At 38.7% G+C, this 20,900-nt stretch overlaps 2 protein-coding genes across 6 annotated transcripts in view; both read left to right on the top strand.

Moving 5' to 3' along the window:
• The window catches only part of LOC106081529 (uncharacterized), a 500,989-nt gene that overhangs the window by 51,635 nt on the left and 428,454 nt on the right, over positions 1 to 20,900 (top strand). For all 5 annotated transcript variants that reach the window (XM_059370922.1, XM_059370920.1, XM_059370925.1 and 2 more), the window contains 2 exons: positions 181 to 294; positions 429 to 603. In XM_059370922.1, coding sequence (XP_059226905.1) covers positions 181 to 294; positions 429 to 603 — 289 coding nt within the window. The remainder of the gene's footprint in view (positions 1 to 180; positions 295 to 428; positions 604 to 20,900) is intronic.
• On the top strand, positions 18,193 to 20,502 carry LOC106094266 (proteoglycan 4-like). Its single transcript, XM_013261468.2, has one exon. It carries the CDS (start codon positions 18,419 to 18,421, stop codon positions 20,240 to 20,242), a length of 1,824 nt encoding a protein of 607 aa, XP_013116922.2. The 5' UTR covers positions 18,193 to 18,418; the 3' UTR covers positions 20,243 to 20,502.

The following is a 20,900-nucleotide window of genomic DNA, read 5'->3' on the forward strand; positions in this document are numbered from 1 at the left end:
AGTTTTAGCAGGTTTCGTTTATAATAATGACAATTAAATGAATTTATTTGAAATGTTTTTCACCTAGAGATAAAAGTTTGATGTTACCAGCAAACGCTATCTGCTGACATTATATTATCATTATTATTTCTTTTAATATTTTCAATATTTTAAGCTGGTTCTGTTCATCGTCTCTTTCAGCCCATTGTCTTGTCTAAGGCCCGCTTAACAAAATTTTTCGATTTGTCTTCACTGCCCGAACAATTGGGGGGCAGCCTACAATACAATCATGATTTGTGGCTACAACAACGCAAGGTAAGTGAAAAATATTCATAGTTGTGATTAATTATCCATTATGTCCCAACAAGAAAAAAAAAAAACAATTTTAAAGGTGTAATGAAACCAAGTGACATATTATTCTTGTTGTTATCTTTTATTACCTTTGACAGTCTGTGGAAGAGTTCATTAAATATTATGACGATTGTTTAAAATCCATGGAAAGTTTACACCAACGACTGCAGGGCAATAAATCAATACGACCAACGGAAGCGGATGTGCAGCTTAAGAAGAGTGCCCAACAACATAACGCAGTGCAGTGCAGCATTGATACGGTCATTGCCATGGGTGAGTTGTGAGATATTTGTACTTTCCTGCGCTTTTCTCAATTTTTTTTTTATTATTTTTTTGTTTGTTTTATCGTATATAATTAAATTAGAAAACCTTAAAGCTACTGTTTGGGGATCGGTTTAAGCTTATTGTCCGTTACTATTGAAATTTACGATTAGCTTAAATTAAGTTAACAGTGTTTTTTTTCTTTTTGGTTTAGTGACTTAGTACTGCCAAATAAATGTGTGTTTGGTGTCTATTCATTTCCTCTACGAAACAAGAACAACAAACATATACATCACAAGTTGCCAACCAATTGACACGATTAAGCCATAAAGTTTGTGTCTTAAGTCTTTTGATTTTGGATAAGCAGGTGTTAGGGTAAAAATTAATGATTAGACCGTCTCACGTTGTAAAGCTGATTTTTTTTTTTGGTAATAGGAGAACGCATTTTCCCATTTTTTTTCTTTCGATACCAATAAGCAAAATACGAAATATTACAGCGATCGAATAACGATAACCTGTGCCGTCACAATCTCCAAAGTTTTGTGTAGTACTTTCTAAGGAAATCTGCTGAGGATTTTAAGTCCTACCTTGAAATAAGTAAAAAAAGTAAATTTTTATATAAAATTTATGGCTGAAACATCAATTGTACCACATGCCACGTTTGTGGTTGTGATAAAATTTACTGTTTGACTCCGGACTTCTTCTCAATTTGGTATAGCCATGTCTGCCAATCCGCGTGTTCTTTCTGTACTGATAGTCCGACCGTCGCACAATGGCGCGTCCAGAGGAAAAAGTTGGCAAAAATCAACATTTTCCCATGCGCCTACGAAATTTTAAAAGAACCTACCTTATGTAAAACAATCCAACGATTTCAAAAATTGCTACCCACAAAAATGGCAGATTTTTAGATAAGAAGATATGACCGCTAAAAGATGAACAATTTTCGATTTTCAAAAAAAAAAAAAAAAAATTTTAGGTAATTTGGTCATATGTTAAGTGGATATGCTGAATAAGTGTAGAATTATCAATGAAATAATAACAATTTCAGTGAGCTTTTCTAGGAAATTCACTATACAACAAGTAAAAAGGCGTGTTTAGTTTGGTCGGGCCGAACTTTGGATACCGACCACCTTGGGTATGTATGTAAACCACCTTTCGTCATAATCTGGTAAAAAATGCATAAATTTATGCCCCCATAGCAGCTATGTCGAAATGCGGTCCGATTTGGACCAAATTCGGCACGGATATTGAGTGGTCTAATAAGTACAAGCCATTGTTCAATTTTGTAGAACAATATATTGGTCTTTTTGGTAGCTTTATTCCAATATAGAACGATCTGAACCATAAACGACGCGGATGTCGAAAAGCCCAACATAAGTGTACTGTATATCGAGAGATCGGCCATAAAGGCAGCTATATCCGAATCTGAACCGATCTGGGCCAAATTAAAAAAAGATCTCGGAGGGCTTAACACAACTCACTGTCCCAAATTTCGACGAAATCGGATAACAAATGCGCCTTTTATGGGCCCAAGACCTTAAATCGATAAATCGCTCTATATGGCAGTTATTGGTTGCCCAAAAAGTAATTGCGGATTTTTTAAAAGAAAGTAAATGCATTTTTAATAAAACTTAGAGTGAACTTTAATCAAATATACTTTTTTTACACTTTTTTTCTAAAGCAAGCTAAAAGTAACAGCTGATAACTGACAGAAGAAAGAATGCAATTACAGAGTCACAAGTTGTGAAGAAATTTGTCAACGCCGACTACATGAAAAATCCGCAATTACTTTTTGGGCAAACCAATATATCCAAATCTGGACCGATCTAGGCCAAATTGCAAAATGATGTCGAGGGGCCTAACACAACTCACTGTCCCAAATTGTAGAAGGATGTCGAAGGGCCCAAATTTCTGCAAAATCGGATAATAAATGTAGCTTTTATGGGCCTAAGGCTTTAAATCGGCAGATCGGTCTATATGGGGGCTATTTCAAGATATAGTCCGATATAGCCCATCTTCGAACTTGCCTATGGATAAAAAAAGAATCTGTGCAAAGTTTCAGCTCAATCTCTCTATTTTTATAAGACTGTAGCGTGATTTCTACAGACGGACAGATGGACTGACAGACGGACGGACATGGCTAAATCGTCATAAATGTTTACGACGATCAAGAATATATATACTTTATAGGGTCGGAAATGATTATTTCGATGTGTTGCAAACGGAATGACAAAATGAATATACAATAGCTCCATCCTTCGGTGGTTATAAACTGTAGGTATAAAAAGTACCGATTTTTCATTATTTCTCAACTTTGATGGAAATAATAAAAATAAACCTTCTTATACCCTCACTACCTCACTATATTTTCAAAATACGCTCTTTGATTGTCCCTTAACACAATTCAAAAGAGTTTTGCTGCCCGTAGTTGCTCCAATTTTTTTAGAGGCAAAAAATGTTAAAAAGACTTGGTTCAAATAGTGTTTGGAGGACATGTCCCACAGTCGAAAATCTATTGAACAACTCTATAACATTAAAACACATAAATATATCTACACGAAGCTTGACATAGAGAATGTGGAGAAAGTTTATAATACGTATGCAAAATTTGAAAACCCTGGTAGGTCAAGGGGCTGACATGGGGCCTTTATGTTGGTCACCTTGAGCATTTCAAATTTTGAAGTACGGCCAAATAGACATTTTTAGGCCGATCGTCATGATTATTTTTGCAAATGATAGAGCTCTAAAATTCTACAAAAAATGACTACATGTCTGGAATATCTATAATGGTTTATTAGATATTGGAATTACAGCAATTTTTGTAAAGATTTTCGTCAAGGTATCGTCGGCATTTTTGTGTATTATGCCATTATTTCTTTACTGATTGCAAATCTGATTATACCACTGAAAAGGTTACAAAATTCTTCTAATAATAATAAAAAATAGGTTAAGATTGTCCTTTCCCATTAAGCTGTACAACTTAAAATTTCCGAAAGAACTAAATTACGAATTAACATGAAAAAAATTGCAGAAATATGAAAAATATGATATATGAAAAAAATTTTCGTCTTTAGATTTTAGTTGATACTTTTCAAATATTAAATGGAGAAAAAAATCTAGAATTGAAAAAAAAAATTTGTTCCACTTATTTGCCATTTCTGCACAAATTTTGACTTTGAAAAGCCATAACTAAGCACCTAAAAGGCGTAAGAGCCTTTACAAACATTAATTTTAAAGGTTAAACACTTACATATGACGTTTCAATCATTCAATTATAGTACTCGGTTAAAAAGATATGATTTTTGCAATGGAAAAACTCAAACCGCGAAACTGTGCGTCAGAGAAAATCGGGAAAAAAACGGGTAGAGATATCTCTTTGAAATTTGGAATGGTTAGAGTTGAGGTGTAAGCGAGATCGAGTGGCAAATTTGGCAGGCCCCTAAAAGTGGTCACCTTGGTATTTCGAAAATTTGTTGTGGCTGCCAAATCTTAGTTTGTGGTCGGATTTCAAAAATTTGTTTTGCTGGACAGTGCCCAAAAATCCCTACAAAAAAGGTCAGCTTGAGATCTATAAGACCTTCACTGATTTCGGCGGTAGTCGACTTTTTTTTGGAATTTTGGCTTAGACCTGTTTCGTGTTTTTGTGGTTCGATTATCATTTTTATGCACGATTTGGATTTGTGACAAAATATACAACGACTTTGTCGCAAAGTGTTCACAACTGATTATTCAGTTAAAAGCTTAACAATTAACTATACCCTCCACCATAGGATGGGGGTATACTTATTACGCCATACCGCGTTTACCACCTCGAAATATGCGTCTAAGACCCCATAAAGTATATAAGCCATGACATTTTAAGTCGATCTTGCCATGTCCGTCCGTCTGTCGAAAGCACGCTAACTTTCGAAGAAGTAAAGATAGGCGCATGAAATACACAAATACTTCTTATCGGCATAGGTCAGTTGGGATTCTAAATGGGCCATATCGGAGCATGTTTTGATCTAGCTGCTATATAAACCGATATTGAACCTTGATTTCTTGATCCTCTAGAGGGCGCAATTGCTATCCAATTTGACTGAAATATGGCACAATGTTTTTTATTATGACTTCCAACAAATATGCTAAGTATGGTTCAAATCGTTCCAAAACCTGATATAGCTGCCATATAAACCGATTTCGGATCTTGACGTCTTGAGCCGCTAGCGGGCGCAATTCTCGTCCGATTTGTCTGAAGTGTTTTGTTTCGACTTCCAACAGCTGAGCCAAAAATGGTTTAAATCGGTCAATAGCCTGATACTGCTGCACATATAAACCGATCTTTACTTCTTGAGCCACTAGGGGGCGCAATTCTTATCCGATTTGGCTGGAATTTTGCATGAGGTGTTTTGTTATAACTTCCAACAACTTTGCTAAGTATGGTTTAAATCGGTATATAACCTCATATAGCTGCCATATAGACCGATCTGGAATCTTGACCATTTAGGCCCCCAGAGGTCGCAATTCTGGAAAAACTGGAAAACCCCCTCGGGTCCTCAAATTTCAAAGTCTAGATCACCCATTTGAATTTATGTTTTTTTCCTGCATATGTCCGCTAAATCCATGCAATAAATTTTTTGCACCTATTTTTTGTAGCTTCCACAGCATCTTTCCTGAAAGATGTATATTGGGGATTTTGGTAAAACAATTCGGGCAGAATTTATTTTTACTTTTTTGAGGATAATTTTATCAAAAAAATTCAATAAGAATTGCTGAGATATCTTTATTCGTTTGTTTTCTAAGATTTTTTTCAATCTCTACCAGTTTTCTAGATCGTCTTAGATTTTTACGCTGATCAAGAATGTATATACTTTATAGGGTCGGAAATGGATATTTCGATGTGTTGCAAACGGAATGACAAAATGAATATACCCCCATCCTTCGGTGGTGGGTATAATAAAGGGCCGCAACTAACCCAAAAACCCTTAGGGAGAGTTTTTAAGCCATCATAATCATTATATAATTCAAATGAAGACACTTGAAAGTTAAATACTGCTTCTCAAAAGGCTTACATACAAATATCACTTAAACAATATGACTTCTTATCCCTTGTTTGCAGAATTTAGGAATAAAAGTCGGAACACCATAGAGTGAATCAGGGAGTTCTCCAAGGCTGGGTGATATCTCCGGCACTCTTGAGCCTCTACCTATCCTCAATGCTACCCCTTCCAGACGGCATAGAGATCGTAACATATGCGAACGATCGTACGATGTTGGCCTACACTCATTGTTGGGCCAATGTTGACACCTGCGGTAGGTTAAATGTCTTCCTCAACGGACTTATTTCGCTGCGAGATATTTAATATCAAATCTTCAATCAAATTGTTCACTACATACACGCACGCAACACACTGCTGCAATCCCATGGCAGCCGGTTTTGCGTTCCGGATTGACCCGATGGAATCCTCATCAGCAAGGGCCTCAGTGTACGTGTTCGTCCTTTTTTCGTCATGGGTGAGGCACAACCCGGCGTGCCTTCTCCGCACGAATCTGGTCCGTGCCGGGATTGAAAAGAAACCCGGAGCCTGGTTCTGTTTGGTTTGTCAGATTTGGTCGGTGTCGGTGAGGTGTAACTGGTGCATGTAGTGAATACATTACTTAAGCAAATGATTGACCACAAAGCGATATAGGATCTCTTGTAACATGTTGTTGTAAAATATTGATCTGTAATCCTGTGCAAATTTGCCCACAAAAATGCCGTTAAGGAAGGGGCAAACTTCTCAAATATCAATGAGTGCAGTTCGATTCAAGTTTTAAGTCGCACTGCAAACCTATAAGTTTATAGAATATTCTTGATCGTCATGACATTTTAATTGGATCTGGCCATGCCAGTTTGCGGAAATAAACGACAGATAAAGTAGTCTAAACGAATAGAGCAATACGCTTAAAATTTTGCACAGGTACTTTTTATCGATGCCATTGGGGCTTGTAAATGGGGCAATCTACCCGATCTCCCGATTATAATCCTTGAGTCTTTAGAGATCGCAATTCTCATCCGATTTGGCAGAAATTTAATACGATAACTATGAATACTAACATATGTACCAAATTTGGTTCGAATCGGTTCATAATAAGATAAAGCTCCAATATAGAGCGACATCCGGATTATACTTCTTGATATCCTAGAGGCCACAATTCTTATTCGATTTGGCTGAAATTTCGCGCAATGACTTTAGCTATGACCTCCAATATCAATGCTAAGTATGGTTCAAAACGGATTTTCTCCTGACATAGCTCCCTATAAATCGATTTCCCGATTTTACTTCTTAAGCCTCTAGAGGGCACATATATTACCCGATTTGGTTGAAATTGTGCACAATGACTTCTTCTATAACCTCCAACATGAATGCCAAGTATAGTCTGAATCGATTTTGTTTCTTAAGCAGCTATGGGAAGGCATTCCGAACCAAATATATAATAAAAAAATATATAATAAATAAAAAAAAAAAAATATAGGTGATAGGAAAGTAACGATCGATATTTATTCTAAAAATATCGAATGTTGCTACTATCGATGGTTTGTCAGATTTAAACGACAGACAAAAACCTCTGGTGGGAACTGCACTCAGCTGGTCGTCCGAGCTCGTTACCAACTCATTAAGCAACAATTTGGCTTTTATACGAATTGTGGCTAGCCTCTCATTAACCGCATTAAATATTTCAAAAAGGTGTTTTAGCCTGCTACTAACCTTAAATCCATATCATGGCCGCTATAATACAATCCATCACCTTTTGGTGCTAATGTGACGCCTCACCCAGTTCATCACACTTCTTGAAAGGCATTAATGTCGGTCTAGTATATCGACCAGTGCGTATACTGCTCCTTGTCCATATAGAGTTTGGACATTACTATAGCAGATTCGCAAATTATGCTCCTCGAAATATTTGTTGGGGTTTTCATCATTATGGGTGTAATTTCTCTACTTCTTAAATAGTTCAACAACTATAAAGATGTGTGGATCTCACGGCACACGTTAGCCCACTATCTCTACCAAATGTTGAAAGTAGCTACACCTGGTGACATCGTTACTTAGTACACACACACATTTCGTGTTTTGTTTCACTGTCAAACATCTTCAGTTTGGTCTATAATTAATTATGAATTGTTTTACAAACGAACAACGCTTGCAAATTATTGAATATCATTATCAAAATGCATGCTCTGATAAGAAAGTTCATCGCGCGCTTCTTCCATCGTCCGTCCATGAAGCTCATTTTTGGCTCAATGGCTACGTAAATAAGCAGAATGGCCGATTTTTGGAGTGAAGATCAGCCAAAAGCATTGCAAGAGCTACTAATGCATCCAGAAAAAAACACAGTTTGGTGCGGATTATGGGCTAGTGGCATCATTGGACCGTACTTCTTCAAAGATGATGCGACTCGTAACGTAACGGTGAATGGTGGGCGCTATCCAATTGAGATGATATCCAATTTTTTGTTTGCCCAAAATGCGAGAGCTTGACTTGCATGTGGTTTCAACGAGACGGTGCCACATGCCACAATTCACGCGTAACAACGGACTTATAGAGAGGCGAGTTCGGTGAAGAACATTCAATTTCTTGTTCGGGACCGGTCAATTGGCCAACTAGATCGAGCGATTTAACGTCTTTAGATAATTTTTTGTGGGGCTATGTTAAAGCTCATGTCTATACACACAATCCCGCTTCAATTGACGCATTGGAAGACAACATTGAAGCATTTATTAGTGAGAAACCTGGCAAAATATTGGAAAGAGTATGCTAAAATTGGACCATTTGAGGTGCAGTCACGGTCATTAAATTATATGAACCGTACTATCGATTCAAATAAAGATTTCATGTATTTTTCTGAATTTTATGTGTTTTTTTTTTTGAAAAACTTTCCTATAGCTCTTAAAAATCACCTTTTATATATTTGCATATTCATACAACAACTTTGCATTATTAGTTTTGTACCAAAATTGTATTCTGTACCACTGTGCAACTATTGAGGAAGTCCACCTAATGGGAATATATTTTAAAAATTTGGCTAAGCATTTTCCACACTTTGACATTTTTTGATGCGCAATTTAAGAATATATTGACAATAATTGTGCCATCAAGAGCGTCACAACTCATAATATGTGATACTTTTGCTGCGCTAAGACAAATGTATATTTAATAAATCTTCAACAGTTGATAGATAAGCCATAAATTTCATAAAAATCTTTAGAGAAAAGTAGCAAGAAGTTTTTTTTTTTTTTTTTGCCATTTAAGGTTTATAGAAAACTGTGATTTTATTTCCTCGACTTTTGTAGCCACTCATCTGTAAAATTACCGAATTAACGCCCCTGTGATGCAGCATTCTTGAAGTAAAGCTAGCGATCTGTTCTAATTTATGTGCATATGTTTTGCGATTTTGGAGGAAACCGCGAATTTCTCATTAAGTTTTAATGAATCATTTCTAAACAAAGCGCAAAATTAATTTAATTTTTCTTGTTGTTGCGAAATTTGAAAATCGTCTGCCGACATATGTATGTGCTATATTGTATATATATATAAAGCAAATAGTTTCTAAATCTAATATATATGGTCAGTCCTTCGTCCATACATACATACATATAATTATGTTCGAACGTACGACCATCCGTCCCATTTAATCCCACACACAGCACAATAAAATGCAAACATATTGTGAAAATATTGTTTCCTCGCATATGGGTGGCCAACAGCAAATTCATTAACTAGACATTTGAAACACATAAAAGTGGCCTTAATCGAATGCGAAATTTGCAATTGACATCCGGAATTTTAAGTATGTTTTACAAAATATTATTTCAATTGTGTATGTGAAGAATATCAATATGATGCGCCAAAACGATATTTAAAGAATCTCCAACAATATTTCTCTATTATAGATAAGATGATTATTTGCGAATCTAAATAGAAAATCCTTCAACAATTGAGCTATGCGGGAAGCAAAACAAACTGTAAAGAAATTAACTTGTGCCCACTGCGTCATTAAATTGAAGATCCAGACATGCGATGATATGATCAACATATGTATTATACAAAATATAGTTTTCTATTTTGGTTTAAATGGATTGTTTGACATACATTGGTCATCGGAGGCAAGAACGTTATATCTAAGAAATTAAAGGAAATCTAAACGATTCTATAGGATAGTAGAAAAGTATGCGCTATGTTAAAGGAGTTCAGTCGGGATTATTTGAATCATAATCTATGAGTATGCATGTAGGCTGAATGCTTAAGAATTGGATAGATACGATGTCTATAATAACTGGCAAATCCACTTACTATTTGTTAAACGATTCGTTCCCCAATTCTTCAAAATCTGCCGTGTTTCCTTTATGAAATCAGCAGCAGGACGGACGGGTACTCTATAAAAAAACTTTAGGTGAAACAAGTAAAAGTGTGCTAAGTTCGGCCGGGCCGAATCTTATATACCTTCCAATATGGATTGTATTTCTCGACGTTTTTTTCTCGGTATCTCTTTTTAGGCAAACATATGATAAAAGGGAAGAATTGCTATGACATTGGAGCTATAATATCAAGTTATCGTCCGATTCGGACCATAATTGAACTGTATGTTGGAGACCATAGTAGAAGTCGTTGTGTAAAATTTCAGCCAATTCGAATAAAAATTGCGCCCTTAAGGCACTCAAGAAGTAAAATAGGGAGATCGGTTAATAGGGGAGCTGTATCAGGCTATAGACCGATTCAGACCATAATTGACACGTATGTGGAAGTTCATGATAGAAGTCATTGTACAAAATTTCAGCCTAATCGGATAATAATTGCGACCTTAAGATGTTCAAGACGTGAAGATCGCAGATCGGTTTATGTGACAGCTAAATTAAGTTATGGACCAATTAAAACCATACGTGGCACAGTTGTTGAAAGTCATAACAAAACTTCTCTTGAAAAACGTCAGGGCTAGATCGACTTAAAATGACATGACGATCAAGAATATATATACTTTATTGGGTCTCAGAGGAATATTTCGAGGAGTTACGAACAGAATGACGAAATTAGTATACCCCCATCCTATGGTGGAGGGTATAAAAAAAACGTCTCCATAGTGTTGGATATGCTTCCTCGACGTGATCAAGAAGTCAAATCGTGATATCAGCTTATTCAATACCGAATTTGGCATACATATACATATATTCAATATTGCAGAAATTCGGAATAATAAGTTGTAGTAAACCGCTTTACTCTTATGCAGAATAAGACCCAGATCGCCACTATTGGATGAAACCTTATTTAAATTTCATTTCGAGTACATCCTGCGAAAGTATGAAAGCAGAAAACTGGTTTGTATGGACGCTAGGCTTGTGCCAAGTTCAGCCGGACCCAATGTTGGGAACCCACCACCATGAATTCCAGAAATTAACTCAGTTGAAAGACATATGTATGTCTAATTTACGTACCAAATATCTTATTTAAACTTCTAGGAACGTGGAGGACTAATCGGGCGATCGGTTTACACGGGAGCTATATCAGGTTAAGACCGATTTGGCGAATACTTTCCACGGATGTCAGAAGTCATAACAGATTCAGTTATAACAGAAAACTTAGTGCAAAATTTCCGTCCATTTGGATAAAAGTTGCGACTTACAGGGGCTCAAAAAGTAAAATTGGATGAACGGTTTATATGGGAGTTATATCAGGTTTTATACCGATGGTTAGAAGAGATAACGGAACACTCAATGAAAATTGTCAAACAAATCGGATAACAATTGCTGCTTCTAGGGGTTCAAGAAGTGAAATCAGGAGATTGATTAATATGGGAGCTGCATCAAGCCATACAACGATTTGAATCGTACTTGGCAGAGTTGTTGTGCGGATTTTAGGGGCTAAAACAGTCCAATCATAGGACCATTTTATGTGGGATCTATATCCAAATCTGAATCGATACGGCCCATTTGCAATCCCATACGACCAACATAAATAAAAAGCATGTGTGCAAAATTTCAAGCAGCTAGCTTTTTCGTTAGACCGCCATAGTGATTTTGACAGACGGTGGGATGGACATGGCTAGAATGGCAAGACGGTTGGGTAAATATATACTTTATGTGGTCGCAGATCAATATTTTTAGGTGTTACAAAACTTAATGACTAGATCTGTCTACCCCCCATCCTATGATGGTGGATATAAAAAATTGGCTATAATATAATGTGTCGTGAACACATTATCTTCCGAAGAAATTATGAGTGTCAAAATTGTTATAAGGCTGTGTTAAATATCCATATACTAGCCGAACCGGGCCCGCTCCGCTGCACCTTCTTTAACTATCTAATATCTTTTTAGGGTGGGAACACTTCACCATGAATGTGGATATCAAATACGTGCCACTGTAACCTATGTCCACCTATGATGCTGAGCGTCTGCGTTCGAATCCTGCCGAGAACTTCGGACAAAATTTAAAGCGGTGGTTATCCCCTCTTAGTGCAGGCGACATTTGCCAGGTACCACGCCAGCATGGTCATGTAAAAAATTCTCCCCAAAGAGGTGTCGCACTGCGGCACGCCGTTCTGACTCGGCTATAAAAAACCGTCCCTTATCATTGATAAACTCATCTTGAATCGGAAAGCACTCATTGATTTGTGAGAAATTTGCCCCTGCTCGGATCTTGGGCAAATTTTTACTCTACTCCCAAATGCCTTTCTTTTGAGTCCTATATTACGGTATTGGGAAATATTTCCGGTCGAGTGTGGTTACTTGGCCATTAAAGTAAATATAAGATTAGTGCTCTACTTGCAAAAATATTTCATATGAGCCCCATAATGGCATGAGCAGTAAATAACTTGTGTTTGGGGGTGGGATGGACCCCAGAGTCTTTGTCCCGAATATCAATAATCTTCCACACCAAATAGCTTCTATATACTAGGGATCTACTTTCGGGTGGGGCGGCTCCCATGGCTTCCATGGCTTCCATGGCTCCATATTGTCGTGATTGGCGTATATATATTTATTTGGCGGGTTTTGGGCGGTCTCCGCGGCACCCGGCGCAATAAAAACCATGTTTTGTTTTTGGTGACTGTAAGAGTGCAAAAGAATTTTAAACGAATTACATTACCAATCTCCGAGATCTGGTATTTTTGAAAATTAGGGTAATGAGATGTGCTCTTTAGGGGAGATATTTCGACTCAAATATGGATATCAAATTCGTGCTCAACTCCTAAACCCCTTTATTTTGAGCGCCATATTGCCGTGGTCGGTATATATGAACCGTTTGGAGGGCATATCCCCAAATATTGGGCTCCAAATTTGGATATCAATGTCGTTTTCTACTCTCAATTAACCTATTCTACGTATTATTAGGAGAAAATGCGTCACCTAGACTTGAACACAAATTTGAATGTCATATTCGTAATCTACTCCTACTACTACAATTTAATAAATCTATGTTGATGCGCAACACAAGAAAATTCTTCAGCAAGCCTCGGAAAGAGTAGTGCCTCAAGCATCTTAGATATGAGACGAGAGAAGTGAAATCGTTCTGCACTATTCTAACTTCCCTTCTACCACTTTTTTAGACATTGCGTACTTTATTGGTGTACAGAGGTAGATTGAAAATCATGGGCATGTGCTTGACCCCAGGTTTATCCAGGTTCTTCAGCATCAGCATAAAAACTCGTCGCGGCTCTGAGTCTTAGACGACTAAGCGCTGTAGATGATATTGGTAACCTCATAGGCTCGAAGACCATATGTGTGTCGAATAGCTCTCTTTCTCATCCCATTTCTTTTGGAATGTTCAGTCACTATTACGTTGCGAAATGTGACTGAGGTCCTATCATCACTTAGACCGGCATTTGAGAGTGACCACAGTTTTACAATAGCAGCGTCTAACTGCTATCGGTGTTCTAGGCGTAAATTCAGCTTATCTTCCTTTACCGACATCTTGATGTTCAGATTCCGTTCTCCGAATATAGTGTCAGTAGAATTGGCTATAGGAGAGAATTATGGCATTGGATTCGTCATTTAGCAGACCGGGTGTTACAATGGAGATGTCAGGCAAACTGCCGCAGTCACCCATAATTCTGATGGGGGCATCTTATTTCACCTTGCAAAACGTAAAGCTATCTATCTTCTTTGTCTAAGTCATGTCTCTCTTGTCGTTACCCTGAGAAAATGTCTTAACTTGTGATGCGAGTTAAGATCTCCTAGTGACAAGCTATTATGGTGGAACAGAGGGCGACAGATGTGGTATATACTCATCGTATGGCTCTTTCTCGGTATTTTCAGACTGATTTTAGGTTGGGTGTTGCTGCTGTACATACTGGAGATGTGCACGTGAGTGATACTTCACTCAAGCTCACACACGCTCATGAGAAAAAAATTACTTACGCACGACTTTTTATGTCGACTTATGTTCACGCACACTCACGCACGACTCACGAAACAGACAAGAGAAAATCGCGACTCACGAGACATTGATGACTTATGAAACACTTACGATATAATCACGGCTCACGAGATACTTTCGACTCACGAGATACTTTCGACTCACGAGACACTCACTACTCACGGTAGAGCTGGTAAACTATCGATATCCACAACATTCCATATTTCTAATGGCAAATATCGATACTATGGCTAATTTCTCATCACTTATTTTTCAAACGAAAATGAGATCAGGTGAAGATGAGGACATCGATTTATACAGAAGCAATATCAATGCACAGACCAAATAAAACCAAATTTTATAAGTCAGTCATGAGAGAAATCATTGTACAACATTTTAGCCAAGTCGGAATGTATCTTAGAGGATACATTCAGTGTTGGAGCTACCAATGTATCCAGAAAAGGTCACAGTTTGGTGCCATACTTCTTCAAAAATGATGCGAATTGTAAAGTAACTATGCCTGGTGAGCGCTATCGTGAGATGATTTCCAACTTTTTTTGTCCAAAATGCAAGAGCTTGACTTGCATGACATATGGTTTGAACAAGACGGTGCCACATAGCACGCGTAACAATGGACTTTTTGAACGGCGAGTTCGGTGAACATTTCATTTCATGTTCGGGACCGGTCAATTGGCCGTCTAGATGGTGCGATTTAACGCCTTCATACAATTTTTTATGGGGCTATATTAAAGCTCATGTTTGCAAGCCCGCTTCAATTGACGCATCGGAAAAAAACATTGAAACATTTATTTGTGGGATACCGGCCGCAATTTTGAAACAGTATGCCGGAATCGGACTCGGCGAATGGATCACTTGAGGCGCAGTCACGGTAAAAATGTGCATGAAATAATCTTCAAACATTAAGTCATATGAACCGAACTATCGATTCAAATAAGGATTTCATGCATTTTTATGAATTTTATGTGTTTTTTTTTTCGAAAAACTTTTCTATAGTTCTTAAAAAATCGCTCTTTAATCGTTAAAAAATCAGCCAATTGTAGAAAATTGGAAAACATTTTATGCTTGTAAAATTGGACAGTATAATGGGATATAAAAATTTTTATAATATAATATTTTTGAGCTTTTTTTAACTTTTTTTAGCCACGACCGAAGGATGGGGGTATATCCATTTTGTCACTCCGTTTGCAACACATTGGAATATCCATTTCAGACCCTATAAAGTACATATATTTTTCTGATCATCGTAAAAATCTGAGACGATCTAACATGTCTGCCTGTCTGTTGAAATCACGCTGCGGGTTTTTAAAATCGGGATATTGAGCTGAAACTTTGCACAGATTATTTTTTTTTTTGTTCATAGACAGGTTAAGTTCAAATATGACTTATATCGGACTATATCTTGATACAGCCCCCATATAGACCGATCTTCCGATTATGCTGAAATTTGGAATAGTGTGTTGTCTAAGGCCTCTTGAGATCATTGGTCGAAACGGCCCAGATCGGTCGATATTTATATATAGCTGGTATATAGACCTTTCTCTCGATTTATAGTCTTGGGCTCATTAAAGGCGCTGCTATTTCACAAAAAAATTGTATAGCGGGTTGTGTTAGGCTCCTCGCCATTCCTGTTCAATGCGGTCCAGATTTGGACATAGCTGCCATATATACCGATCTCCCGATTTAAAGTTTTGACTCATGAAAAGTGAATTTATTAACCGATTTCACTGAAATTAGGTACAGTGAGTCGACATTCGTACCGAGCATGGTTAAGATATATATCGATATAACTGCAATATAGACCGATCTCTCAACTTAAGGTCTTGGTCCCATAACAGGCGTATTTAATGTCTGATTTCGCTGAAATTTGGTATAGCGAGTTGTTGTAGGCTCCTCAACAGCCTTGTTCAATACGGCCGAGATCGGTTTACACTTGGATGTAGCAGCAATATATACCGATCTCCCGATTTAAAGGACCATGAAAGGTGAATTTATTAACCGATTTCGCTGAAATTTAGCCAAAGAGTTCTGTTACTCTTCGACATTTGTACCGAGTCCGGTCAAGATCGGGCTATATTTGGATATAGCTGTCATATATACCGATCTACCGATTTCATTTCATGGGACAATGAAATCACGTTTATAACTCGATTTCGCTGAAATTTGTCACGGTGGGCTGTGTTAGGCTCTTCGACATTCGTGTTTAATATAGTTCAGATCGGTCTTTTTGCGTATAGCTGTCACATACATACACCAATCTCCCGATTTAAGTTCTTAAGCCTATAAAAGGGGCATATTTTAACCTATGAATTCGGTACAATAGGTTGTGTTAGATTCTTACATAGCCTTACTGAATATGGTGGAGAAGGAAATATACTTAGATATAGCTGCTAAAATGCAAATTTTGTCTATGATCATTCCACTAAGGAACAGGGGCGTATTTATCACATATCAATAAGTGCAGTCCGATTCAAGTTTAAGCTCAATGATAAGGGGCCTCCTGATAAGGGCCCGCCTAAAATTTTTCATCTGATGGTCTCGCCAGGATTCAAAAATTGGCCTTCAGCGACATAGGCGGACATGCTAACCTCTGCGCTACCGTGGCCTCCGACAAATAACGTATACTTTTCGATATCTGAAGACAAGAGACCTCTTGGCGATGAATAAACCGATTTAAGCAAATAATTGTGTGAACCCTGAATTCAAAAACTCGAATACAAACATAAAATATATGTAATTCTTAAAATTAGTCCTGTTTTAATTTTTAAGATTTTTCTTTTTAAGCGAATTTTTTTGTTTATTATTATTTTTAATTAAAATGTATACAATGACATTAGTCAAAAACTAATATAGCTCAATATTATAAAACAACCTTGCCAGTATTCTTCACGTGTCACATCAAAAGATGTCTGTTCTCAGTCTATCCCATGAAAGGTGAAGTAAATCAACTAGCAACTTAAGAATGGGATTAAATAAATCTAGTCCCCAAAAGAGTCCATTAAAAATGTTTTTTATGTAGTGTTTCTTAAATCATTGTTTGTCTAATATCCCAAACGCTTCAATTCTTAATATTTTGCGATATATCTTTTTGGTAACAACAGAACTATATGTATTGAGATAAGTTTTTTGTTCCCTTTTCGAACATTAACAAAATTTAAATTAATTTCTGCCGAGAGGCATATAGCTTGAAATGTGAATTTCAAATATATTTTGCACATTTCCCACTGTACCGTGAACTATGCACATAATGTCCACAGCTGCCTGCTTTCTGTCATGTGGCTTTTTGTCTATGCGGACATGCCCAAAACGTCATAGTACCACAAACAGTCCAGAATTTATGTGTTTACATTTTTCAGGGTCTTTCATGACATTCATTTTACCATTAGTTAAGTGAAAGCATGTCAGAGTGTGCCGAAACGTTTAACAGCAGTAAGACGATTGTCAAAATTGACTTTGTAAGCGCCATTGATTGCAAGGATTGGCATGAAATCTTTTGAAGTGGACGTAATGGGAGCTGCATACAGATTAGGTTAGAGTGGCAGTCTATGTTCTAAACAGACTACGATTATTTTAGTTCATTGTGATACCACAGTAGCGAAAGACCATGCCTCTCGTGGGAATCGAACCTACGAACCTCGCACTGGCATGCACATAGTCATATTTACCAAATTCAAGACAGTCTGAACAAAAATAGGATCTGTATTTTGCTGCTTTAACTGTCTTTGCTTGATTTAGTTTAAGAAAGCTCTTTGATTTTTTTGGCATCCTTGATATTTTGTATTGTGATCGGCACAACCTTTTATTATTTGCAAGTTTTGCAAATCCATTTCATTATTCAACACATAAATAAACAAAATCTTCTTCGCTTGTACCACCACTACGCATTCATTCATTCATCGATATATAAAAGTAGATTTCATGGCAGGCCCCACAAGTTATTCACCTTTTGTCTCACCACACTGGCGCTGTTATTAAGATGGGTAAAATCCCACCACACTACCAAACACCATCACAATGAAGGCAGCTGCACTAGTGGTATTCAAGTGTTCGTATGCAAATGAAAGAAACACCCACACATGGGTATATGTGAGAGGAAAATGTTGATTTAACAACAATCAACTGAAACAATAAAAGATAGTGAACACCAACACCAACACCAGCATCGACAAGAACCAAATTCGTCGCATTTTCACCACCAACCAATTAGTTTTTCTAAAAACGATTTTGCCAAAAGATTTCAGTAGAAGAACGACCGCGTTCCGTTTAAAACTGATCAAGAAACTGATCATTTCGAAAGTGCGAATTGAAGAAAGGATATTAGGAAGTGTGACAAAAAAAATATTTAAGAATTTTGAAATTTTTGAAAAGGGACATTGACACGAAGAAAAAAAATTTGGTGTTGTTATTTATAAAAATTTACAAAAATAAAAATAATTAAATATGGAAGCTAAAACCGAAACGAAAGCAGAAGCTACCCCAGCTACTCCTCCAGCAGCAGAAACCAAAACAGATACTTCCGCTCCTCCTAAAGCTGAAGAAAAAGCTGCACCTGCAGCTGAAGCCCAACCCGTTGAAGCTCCAAAAGAAGCAGCTGCTCCTGCCCCATCTGCAGATGCTAAGCCTGCTGAAGCTCCAAAAGAAGCTGATCCCGCCCCAGCTGCTGAATCTCCAAAAGAAGCTGTTCCCGCCGCAGCTGCTGAAGCTCCAAAAGAAGCTGCACCAGTAACTCCTGCTGAAGCACCAAAAGAAGCCGCTGCTGCACCAGCTACTCCTGCTGATGCTCCTGCACCTGCAACTCCCGTTGAAACTCCAAAGGAGGCTGCTACCGCACCAGCTGCAGAAGCTGCACCCACAACAACTGTTGACGCTCCTAAAGAAGCTGCTCCTGCACCAACGGCTGAAGCTGCACCCGCAACTCCTGCCGAAGCTGCACCCGCAACTCCTGCCGAAGCTGCACCCGCAACTCCTGCCGAAGCTGCACCCGCAACTCCTGCCGAAGCTGCACCCGCAACTCCTGCCGAAGCTGCACCCGCAACTCCTGCCGAAGCTGCACCCGCAACTCCTGCTGAAGCTGCTCCCACACCAGCTGCTGCAACTCCCGTTGAAGCTCCCAAGGAAGCTGCTCCTGCAACTCCTGCTGAAGCTCCTAAAGAAGCTGCTGCCGCACCTGCTGCTGAAGCTGCACCTGCAACTCTTGCTGAAGAATCAAAGGAAGCTGCGGCCACACCACCTGTTGAAGCTGCTCCTGCAACTCCTGCTGAAGCTCCAAAGGAAGCTGTTCCCGCACCAGCAGCAGAAGCTACACAAGAAACTACTGCTGAAGCTCCTAAAGAAGCTGCTCCCGCTCCAGTTCCTGAAGCTGCACCCACAACTACTGTTGACGGTCCAAAAGAAGCTGTTACCGCTCCAGCTGCGGAAGCTGCACCCGCCACACCTACTGAAGCTGCACCGGCAACTCCTACTGAGGCTCCAAAAGAAGCTGCTGCCGCTCCTGCTGCTGAAGCTGCACCCGCTACTCTCGCAGAAGCTCCAAAGGAAGCTGCTGCCGCCCCAGCTGCTGAAGCTGCACCCGCTACTCCTGCAGAAGCTCCAAAAGAAGCTGCTGACGCAACAGCTGCACCTGAAACTCCCGCAGAAGCTCCAAAAGAAGCTGCTGCCGTCCCAGCTGCAGAAGCTGCACCTGCCACACCTGCAGAAGCTCCAAAGGAAGCTGCTGCCGCCCCAGTTGCAGAAGCTGCACCCACAACTCCCGCTGAAGCTCCAAAAGAAGCTGCTGCTGCACCAGCTGCAGAAGCCCCTAAAGAGACCGCTGCTGAAACTAAGACTGTTACTGACTCTGCACCAGCAGCCGATGCTGCCCCAGCTGCCCAATCTATCGAACAACCAAAAACAGCAGAGCCAGCTGCAGCCCCAGCGGAAGAAAAACCAAAAACACCAGAAACTGAACAAAAGAAAGAAGAAGCACCATCGACTGAAACTAAACCCGCTCCAGCTGCTGCTCCAGCTCCAGTTGAAAAGAAGGAAGACAATCCCACAGAAGCTGCACAAGCTGCCGCTGCAACTCCAGCGGCAGCAGCAGCAGCCCCCAAAACCCCAGAAGCTGAGGATAAAAAGGACATAAAGGAAGCAAAGCCTGCAGAACCAGAGAAAAAGGAAGAAGCTAAGGCAGAAAGTGCGGCAAAACCAGCAGCTGCTAAGGCCAAAGAACCCGCTAAGTCAGCGAAAGAAGCCCCAAAAGCTGCCAAGCAAGCAGCTAAAAAGTAGAGTCCGCACTGCAAACTCTCCTCAGTAGTTTTAGTTAAGAATAATCACCATTTTACACATACGCTCGTAAGCACTCTTGTATTTATTATTAATCCTTTGTCTTCTAAACTTTCATAGTCTTCGGTGGACCTTCTGCAATCGTCTTTGAAACACAACGCACTACACGTTCTACATCTATAATTCACATTTGACAAGTATTGCATATGGCCTTCGCCATCCACTAATAAAAATTTCTTCTATGACATAGAAATACAAATAAACTTCGACGTATTTTTATTGATCAAATGAAAAGTTTTTGGCATTTATTTCGCCAAAAGACACCCAGATTGCCCCGGAAGACGTCATATGGTTTCTTCTTGAGATTGGGCAAAATAATGAAGGAAATAAAATGATCCTAAAAATAGAATCCATGGTATAGTGGTACTATTACTATATGTACGTATAATTGGGACATATAATAAGTAGATACGGCGCTGGTATATGCGTAGTTCTCTCTTTTCAGTACTGTTGGTGGGTGGATGGATGGATGGATGGCATAGGATGGAATGATGTCGGCGTTTGATAATAAATCACATCAAAACACTACTTCCTAAGGCAGTGAAGTAAAATTCCACTCAAGAATGCAAAAGAATTCCTCTTCTGAAGGACAGTTGCAGGG

This window comes from Stomoxys calcitrans, chromosome 1, assembly GCF_963082655.1.
Source record: "Stomoxys calcitrans chromosome 1, idStoCalc2.1, whole genome shotgun sequence".
Classification (NCBI taxonomy): domain Eukaryota; kingdom Metazoa; phylum Arthropoda; class Insecta; order Diptera; family Muscidae; genus Stomoxys; species Stomoxys calcitrans.